The 9,326-nt window shown below is 47.6% G+C and overlaps 2 protein-coding genes across 2 annotated transcripts in view; one reads left to right on the forward strand and one right to left on the reverse strand.

The window, feature by feature from the left end:
- ZC3H6 (zinc finger CCCH-type containing 6) overlaps positions 1-2,850 on the forward strand; it is a 25,867-nt gene extending 23,017 nt beyond the window's left edge. The window contains exon 12 of the mRNA XM_068153357.1: positions 50-2,850. Coding sequence (XP_068009458.1) covers positions 50-1,551 — 1,502 coding nt within the window. The 3' untranslated portion in view covers positions 1,552-2,850. The remainder of the gene's footprint in view (positions 1-49) is intronic.
- LOC137448623 (vinculin-like) lies at positions 2,838-7,883 on the reverse strand. The gene is made up of 3 exons (XM_068153358.1): positions 7,669-7,883; positions 6,805-6,922; positions 2,838-5,882 (listed from the first exon to the last, which is right to left on the reverse strand). The coding sequence occupies exons 1-3, from the start codon at positions 7,806-7,808 to the stop codon at positions 5,652-5,654; spliced, it is 489 nt and encodes a 162-aa protein (XP_068009459.1). The 5' UTR covers positions 7,809-7,883; the 3' UTR covers positions 2,838-5,651.
- Positions 7,884-9,326: the final 1,443 nt, after the last annotated feature.

Here is a 9,326-nt window from a genome sequence, read left to right on the forward strand (position 1 = left end):
GCATTCCATGGTGATTGTTTGCTTCAGTAATGTTCTGTTCTTTGTTTAGATGACAACGTCAACTGGTATTCCAGTAGTGAAGAGGAAGAGGGGAACAGTGTTAAATCCATACTAAAAACCTTAAAGAAACAGAGTGAAAACTTCAGGAATCGGCAGCAACATTCCTCAGAGCAGCACATGCTTGGTATTCCTACTGACCCGAGGCTGGCCAAGGAGAAAGGCTCAGGGTCTCAGGCTGCTGACCCAAGACTTCGGGCCTCCCCAAGGTCCAACTCCAGAAAGCCCTCAGAATCAGTGTCCTTGGACCCACGGCTGGTACGAGATCCCAGGATGCACAAGGTCAACGAGGGTGGCCATGCCAGCTCGTCCCTTGGTGGGGCAAAGCTTGATGTACACCACAGTCATGCTGGGGTTAAAGTCAAGCAAAAAGGGATAGACGATGACGAAGAGGACTCTGAAAGAGAGCTGAGAGAACGAGCTTTCCTCATACCCTTGGAACCTTTGCCTGGCGTCACATTGAGGGATCCCCGATCTCAGCTCAGGCAGTTCAGCCACATTAAGATGGATGTTACCCTGATGAAGCCAAACTTTGCAAAGCACATTGTGTGGGCACCTGAAGACTTGCTCCCAATCCCTTTGCCTAAACCTGACCCTGTCTCTTCAATCAATTTACCTCTTCCTCCACTCATTGCCGACCAGAGACTTAACAAACTGCGGGGTTTGAAGAGTGAGACTCATCCAAACACAATGCCAGCTGACCCACGACTTGCTGCCAAGGCAAAAAACAGCCTTACAGGCAGGAGCAGCTATTTGGATCCCTCTGTGGATTCACATCCCACTAGCTCAAGCAAACTGGGAGATCCTCGCTTACAAAAAAATGTGGATCCCAGGCTTCACAGACTGTCGAGTGCAGAAACTCATCATGGAGCCACCAAGGATTCCCACCCTCCTAAGTTTGACCCTCGCCTCGCCAGGTCTGCTGCTGCCTCGTCCCAGGCTTCGGAAGCGGCAGCTGCCAAATCCGATCCGGATGCTCTGCCTCCCTATGCGCCCAAGTTATCCTCGAGTGGTGTTAGGCTGGGAACGCCCAGCTCCATACTCAGTGGGATTAGTTTGTACGATCCCAGGGATCACAGCTCGTCCTCGGACACAGCTCCAGGTAGTTCAGGAGAGAATGGAGAGAACCAGAAAAAAAGCATTTTGAAAAACTCTGGTAAAAATGAGCCTAGCCTCTCGGAAGATACATCGCTGCAAAAGGCTGCTTCGAACGTGGAGAAAACTCCAGAGGGATCAGCAGAAACTGCTTTGGATAAAGCAAACAGCAGCAGTAAATCTCAGGCTAAACACTCCAGCGCCGCACCTGCGGTGCATAATCTCCCCATCCAAGCCTTGTCGGGGTTAATCAGGCCGCAGTACAGCGACCCTCGGCAGGCCAGGCAGCCTGGACAGGTGGCTCAGACGCAGGAGAGCGATCCCAATGGGGAGTCGGATGATAAGTCCTTAAAAGATGTTTTCAAGACTTTTGATCCCACCGCTTCACCGTTTTGTTAGCAATAGATTTGAAACCTTTTTACTGTTGTGAATATTGCAGTTTTGTAACTGGTTTACCTCTTTGCTTTTATTTATTTTTAAATTATGATTATCAACACTTTTCAGCTGCTAATCCCAGAACCACACGCCGGTCTACAGTACGCTCTAGTGTTTGCAAAGCTATGGTATTTTCTATAGGATACTTTTTCCAATTTCAGGGAGACTAATAATTGACATGTAGGGAAAGAACCCAACACACCAACCCCCCCCACGTATCGTGTTAGAGCTGATAAAAGCACTTTCATTGTAAATAAGTCATTAAGGAAGTCCGAAGACCTGTACATGTGTGAGCTGTCTCTTTCATAAGCCGCATTTAGGTATGATTGACATTTGTATGATTGTATAGAACCAAGCAATATTATGTACATTACTGTGAGGGACGCTGACGAGAATTGTCCGACACATCAAGCCAAACTGATTTCAAACCCCACGGAAACGATTGAAAAGGAGAACGCTGCTCCTTCCTTTCAGATCAGTTGATGGAAGACATTGACAGTTTTTCTTCATGCAGTCGATATTCTTAGTGTAAAAGAGACTTATATCACTTATGGAGGATTAAAAATGTCATATCTTTTAAAAGTATTTTATTCTATGCTGTATATAGAAGAAATTGTGAAGTACATAATTAGAGGGAAGTCACTGTTCAAAGTGGAGAATACTTTAGTTGTCTGATACAAGGAGAGATTTTTATTTAATTTTTTTCACCCATACCCAATTCTGAGTAGTGCTCTGAGTTACCTTGTGGTGTTCTGTATTTCAATGTATTTTTGTATCCAGCCGCTTAATTTGTATTGCTTTTTTTGTATCGCTGTAACTGCAGTCCTTGTATTCATGGTGTCTCTACCACATTTTTAACAAAACAATTAAAAAGGGTACAGATAAAGTCTGGTAACGACTGTGATGTTGGCACAATGGCAGCTAGGTCAGTGCTGGGGACAGAGCAGCAGGCGAGCCTGCAGGGTGGAGGCGACTAAAACTGGGTTTGGTGCAGTCGGGTGTTTGAACCTCGCCTTGTACTGGATCTGAACGGTGTTGGATGACGTGCAGAGAGTCATCCTTGTTCTTTTGCTACAGTTATCAACATCCCTGTGAGAAATGTCATGCATGTTCTTTAATTTCTGAAGATGTTGCATGCTGAGAGTGCAACTGTCCTCAAAGCCTCTTCCTGTTTTGCTTTTTGGGTTGCTTTTTCTCCAGAGGAATTGTAGTCCTACCCTGCTAGCTGCATTCACAATAAAAATTTGCCGCCTGCTCAGTTGCCATCTGGTTCCTGCCCACTTGGAATGTTTCTTTGCATTAAGTCTCTCCCTTGGTGGACCTTTTCCCCTCTTTATTTCAGTTTGTTGACCCAAGTAACCCTTGCAGCTGGGACAGTGTAGTGTTCTGTCACAGACTCTAAGGTTTTGGATTCTTGTGTCTCTGAGACGGGAATACAAGTGTGTTTGTGTTGATGAACAGCACTCAGAAGCAGCAAGGGAAGCTGCTGATTTCTGCAGCTGCAAAACACATCAGTGATGGTTAGAATTTGCCTTCCGAATGTCCCAGAGTACAAACTGAATTCATTTTTACAGTACATTGAATCACACTTGGCTCAAAGTAATTGAAAACTGGATACCAGGTGCGAATCTTGGTGGTTGCTCTGGTGTAAACAGTCCTGCAAAATTTCTTCTTTGCCTGGTGACAGGTTTGGTTGTTCAAGAGCTTCATAAAAAAGCCAAGCTGGCAGAATTGTACCAATAGAAATCCTGTTCTGCTGGAAACGTAGAAATCATTTGGAAATAGGGGGGCAAAGGGAGAAAGGGAGAGTGTTGAGGTCAAATCCACAGAGTTTCATGTCTAGACTAGGAAGGCACTTGCAGGCCACCTAGCGCTAACCTGAAGTGAACAGCTTCTCGTAGGGTGGTGATGGCTTGATTGGGTTCTCTCTGCATTTTTCTTTGAAGTACTGGAAAAATAAAGAATCAGAGGGAAAGTGCTGATACCAAGGGCAAAGTGACATGCTTTACAGTTAACTGGGGGATGGATCTCAGGTGGTTTGCTTTCGGTCTGGTCATGGACCAGGCATTGCAGGGTGTGTTGCAGTAGGGGAACACAAAGTGCTAGCATCTAACCTTGGAGATCCACTGTCCTCTTGGTATCTTTAATACAATGTTTAGAAAAAGAAAGGGTACAGGGTAAAAAGGAAATGTAATTTGAAAGGGCCCAGCTAGTCCTTGTAGCCTGTTGTATCCATGTGTAACCATCTCCTTCCTTCTTCCTAGATCCAGCTGTGCCCAGCCAGCAAGTCCCTGTGCATCTCCCCAGCCCTCCCAAGCTTCTCCTTGGCTCCTCTGCCTGTGTTCACTGATGTATTTATTGGAAATTCCTTTCCTGAGTCTACACTCACTCTGGTGTGGCCATTGCTCCATGTGGTGTCTTGAAACATGGAGGAGATTTGTTGCTACAAGGCAAGTACTAAACCAGCCTGATACAGGGAAGGTGCTGGGGTGGCAGAGTGGGTAGGTGGGAACACTCTTGCCACACCAAAGTGAGCTGGAGCAGGCTGTAGCCACCAGCAAGTCAAGTCTGATCTGCTGTGTGAGTTCATTGAGTCTGTCAGCTGTTTGTCTCTTCCACCAGTTGAGAATGCTGGCATGGAGCAGCATTTCTATGGGACAATTGCAACTCCCGTCCCCCTGGAGAGCAGTACTGGGGGCAGCCGGTATCATTGCTACTGGATGCTGTGAAAGCCTGAAGCTGAGGTGGAGGGTGGTCATTAGCATTGAGTGGGGAGAAGAGAGTCTTAGGGCTGAAAGGGATTTGGAGAGAAAAGACCCATTTCTCTGCATGATCTGTTGAGTGAAGTGCTAGCTCTGGAGATGGGAAAGAGTAAAACGTTTGTCTCTGACATTTGTGCTGCAGAAATACTTGAGCATTGCTAGATCACCACCTGGTATTTGCTGCCCCATGGTAAAAAGACTTGTAGAGAGAATGATAGCCTTTAATATCCTTCTACCATGATGGTAAGACTCTTGACACAAATCCTTGTATTGCAAATTGAATCAATTTGTCCTTGCAAAGCAGAGAATACTTCATTACACTCCTGTTTTGCATTTCAAAGGCAGTGATCTAACCCTTCGTCTCCTCCTCACACAGTTCTTCCTCCAGTTTTCGTAGTGCATGTTGTTCTCTACATTTGCATTTTGCATGTGAACTCTGCTCTGTGCCATATCTCTTCTGCAGGATTAGATACTTCTGACTGCCCTTCTGTGGGAGTTACCATTGCTGCTCCTAGGAAAGAAGGGGATGGTTGCTACGAAGTTTGATAGTATGCTGAAGATGAGGGCCAAGAAAGATCCAGCTCTGAAACTTTGTTGTGCAGCAGATGAACAGTTGTTTATAGCACCTCCTGATCCTTCCCTCCAGCCAGATTTGCTGCTTCTGCCACAAGGGCATTCCTGTATCCTCCTGTTCATATCTTGGGTGCTGAAGACGATGTGGTTTGCTGAAGGAATATAATGAAGGTAGCTCATTAGATGCTGTTTTCCTTATATTGATGTGTGCCAAAGAAAAGGAAAACAAGTCTGGTTGAGCCAGAGGTGACTTGCAGCTGGATTGGGGCATGTAGGATATGAATAATAAAAGAACTGTAGCCCCATTTCATAGCCATTGGTTCATGGTTTGAGTGACTCATGCACCAGGTAACTGGCTGGTGTTTCACTGAATAGGAAACCCTCTGTTTTCCCTTTGGGTCTTAAAGCTGCTTCCTATCTCCCATGTTGTCTGCAGCTTGGTATTGCATCTCATTACTCAACTCCAAATGCTATCTGGAACAGAGGCCTCCTAGGAAGTACCCTGGCATGTGACACCATTTTATTCTTTGTTCAGCCTCTGCAGGATGGAATCTGCTGGTGCACAAAAGCCTTTACAGGCCTTGTGCTGTGGGTCCTTTGCAAGAGCAGCTTTAGAAGGGGGATGAAAAGTGTGAAGAGCCGTGTTACTTCTGCTGAGGCCAGATACAGGTCCTCTCCAGCCAAAGCCCCCCCTGCTTTTACAGGTGGTTCTCCATAATTGTATGTCCTTTAGTAAGTTTTGGATGCTTGGATGGTGGTATTCTTGGTCTGAGGTGATTGCTCTTGAACCATAGCCATCAGGGTGGGCTCAGCCCTTGTCTGCGTTTTGCGGAGCCCTAATTCATCCCTGTCTGAGTTGAGAGACTCCTTGGCTCTATGCCACAACAGGTTCCTTCTCCACTGCAAGCAGAAGGCAGCTACTTCTTCTTCCTCAGAGTCAGGCGGGGGCTGCTGCAAACCCTAGCAGACAGAAAATGTGCATGCTTGAATACATGGCTGTATGTGAGCTCACTGAGAACAACTGATGTACAAGTCTTAGTGTATTGATGTGTGTGATCAGCGCGACAGCTCTACCTCTTAGCGGTTAAGAAAAGGCTTCAAAGTGCTTAAAAACTTGCTTAGTGAGAGAGAAAATGAATATAGTTAGCTTATTGCTAAGCAGGAAAGTGTCCCAAGGGGAAAAGCCAGGTTATAAAGCAGCCAGACAAGATAAAAGAATGTCTAATTACTGCATGTAGTCATCAGCAAAGGAGAGAGTGTGTATGTACAGAAAATTAACTTCAGGAGGAGCTTTTTGATCCCTGTGGCTGATTCTTCATTGAATAGGATATGAATCAACCCTGTGTCTCTTTTGAAAGGACATGCTGAAGCTCAGCAGAAGTTGTGGGGCTATGTAGGAGGCTGGGGCACATGATGAAACACAGAGTCTGGTTGGTTGTATTTGCACTTGTATTCCACGTGTCGTCAGATAAAGTCTGCTCTCACAAACTGTTCAGTCAGATCAATCCACCATCACCAGCAGCTCTAAGAAAAGCTCTTGGGTGGTATGATCAAAGCACATCGTGAGAAAACAGAACAGCTAATACTGACAGGGACTGTTTCCAAATAAAGGCTCCAAAAGATGCTGCTTTCCTGTCCAAAAATGGAATGGGAACCAGCCAAAGATGACTTCAGAGTTGGGAGCACTGACAGAGCAGACTCAGTGCCTAGAAGGATGTGTGGCAGGCTTCAGGAACAAGGCAGAAAGACATAAAGCCATCACAGTAAGAATGCTTATCCCCAGCCAGAGCCACAGAGGTCTCAACTTGGCTGGGCTGCAGGGGCTCTCCACAGCATGGACTCACCTTGCAAGGCCTGTTTGATGCCATCACAATTAACTTACTTTGATACATGCTGCCTCGGCTGCCTTCAGAACATGCAGAACCGCTTGGATTAGGTTCTGTGTGTTGCTCACCAGCAGCTCCAAAGAGGACTTGCTCTCTGCAGTAACTGCTTTTACCCTTCAAAGACAAAAAGGCTTTTACTGGAAGGACATCAGACAGTGTGGGCAGAACTGACACACCAAAACCAGAAGGCAAATCAGAGGAGGAAGGGGCTGTTTACAGCAACTTAAAGAGGAGCAACAGGAAGAGCTCTCTACAACCACCTGAAGGGAGGGTGTAGCACGGTGGGTGTTGGTCCCTTCTCCCAAGTAACAAATGACAGGACAAGAGGAAATGGTCTCAGGTTACACTAGTGGATGTTTTGGGTATTAGGAAAACTATGTCACTGAAAGGGTTGTTAAACTCTGGAACCAGCTTCCTAGAGAGGTGGTTGAATCACCATCCCTGGAAGTGTTCAGAGGACACACAGATGTGGTGCTAAGGGATGTGGTTTAGCACCAGACTTGGTAGAGATGGGTAAGAGTTGCACTCTGATCTTAAAGCTCTTTTCCAACCGACGTGATTCTGTGAGGTGGGGCCCCCTGAACTGTAGCAGAACTCAGGGCTACACACAGCTCTGTGAAGGACCTCTGGAGACCAGCATGCACATGTCCCGAAGAACACCACTGGCCATGGGAAAGCACTAGAACAGGCTGCCCAGACTGATGGTGGAGTCTCCTTCTCTGGAGAGATTCTAAATCCACCTCAACCCAATTCTGGGCAACCTGCTCTAGGTGATCCATTTTTAGCAGGGGAGTTGGACCCTTCCAGCCCCCTTCATGCTGTGATTCTGCAGGAGTTTGCCCTTGTCCCCAGCAGCTCACCTGGCCACCATGCCAAGCTGGCTGCTGATGGTGTGGGTCTGCTCAGTGGCGCACAGCAGCTCTGTGGAGCACCTCGGGTCAGGGCAGTTCTTCGCCACGATGCGGCCAAACCTGACGAACGCCTGCCCGTGGGAAGCCATCTGCCTCGCGCAGGAGACAAGCTGTTCCTTGCTCTAGACCAAGAGAGAAACGTGTCTGGGGAGAGGAGGAGGAAAAAAGACCACTGTTCCTGCAAAAGGGAGGTGCCAGGAAACCTAGAGATGCTCTGAAATGGGGCAAGGCCTGGATGTCACCTCCACATCTAATCGGGAGGAAGTCACTGAGGTGCTTTGTATAGATACAGCTGGTGCCACTGATGAGCAGGCTGTCAGCAGACCTTCGACTGCCCTTCAGGAGAAAGTGCTGGGGTGGAGGGGGTGAAACATTCCATACCGTGATAGGGCCCTTCTTCCTCAGGAACTGAGTCATGTGAAACATCCTTGTTGCCATGTATTTGGTGACCTGGCACATCTTGGTGGAGCCACCCTGCCATGTGTCACTAGCTTTTCTCTCATGCTTTGCAGGGCCACTGGTAAAGGAGGTGCTGGGAGGACCATTCTGGTGCTGTCAAAACAAGAGTTGGAGAGATTGTGGAAAACTCATGAAGTCCAGAGCATATAGACACCAATGCTGAGAAACCTACAGCCACACATTTCTCAAGCAGTTTCTGGTGAGTAAAGGAGATGGGAGAACTCCCCTCTGCTCTTCCTTCCCACCTAGCCCTGCTGTCCCCTGCCTTCAACCACAGTGGCACTATCAAATTCCAGTGCCTCATGCCATCATCTGCTGGAGCTATCTCCTAATGGGTAGTAAGTGTCATGTGAGCTGACAGTGCCTGCAGTTGAGAAGCATGATTAATTGCATGATTAAGATCAGATATCCAGAACTTAGCTGCACTGGGCAGCCAGCAACCTGATCAGACTTGAAGGTGGCCATGAGGTTGGACTATTGACCTCCAGAGGTTCCTGCCAACAGCACTTACTTAATGCTCCACAGTGTGAGTACCAGGACTGACAGCCCTGACCATCACCCTGCAGTAAGTGTTGATGAGGGACAAAACTACTTCTCTGAAAGGGCTGTCAAGGCCTGGAACAGGCTGCTCAGGGCAGTGGCAGAGCCACCAGCTCTAGAGGGGTTTAAAAGCCGTGCAGATGTGGTGCTGAGGGTCATGGCTTACTGGTAGATTTGGCAGTGCTGGCTTAATGGTTGGACTTGATGATCACAAAGGTCTCTTCCAACCAAAGTAATTGTATGACTCTGTGGTTCTATACTGTACCGTTCCGTCAGCCTCCCTGGCAGCTCCACCTCCTTGTCCACTCCCCAGGCAGATCTCTGTTGTCCTGATGTGGCTCAGAGCATCGGGCTCCTTGGCTGAGAAGGGCTTTGCTGTGCTGCTGTGTTGTCTGGGAGAGCACTGGTCTCCTGCATTCTGCAAGTGCTGTCCAATGAGCTGCAGGACATGGCTGCTGATGCCCTGGACAGCTTGAAGCTGTGTAATGAGGTAGTGCACCATTGCTGACCAGTACCAGACAATACTGTCTAGGTGGAGATACCCTTTGTCCCCATGGCTCTGGAAGAGCTGTCTGGTGCTGGCCATTGCCTCTGATGTGAGGACCAGA

Source organism: Melanerpes formicivorus, unplaced genomic scaffold (genome assembly GCF_026170545.1).
Source record: "Melanerpes formicivorus ecotype bairdi unplaced genomic scaffold, bMelFor1.0.p_v2 SCAF_25, whole genome shotgun sequence".
Taxonomy (NCBI): domain Eukaryota; kingdom Metazoa; phylum Chordata; class Aves; order Piciformes; family Picidae; genus Melanerpes; species Melanerpes formicivorus.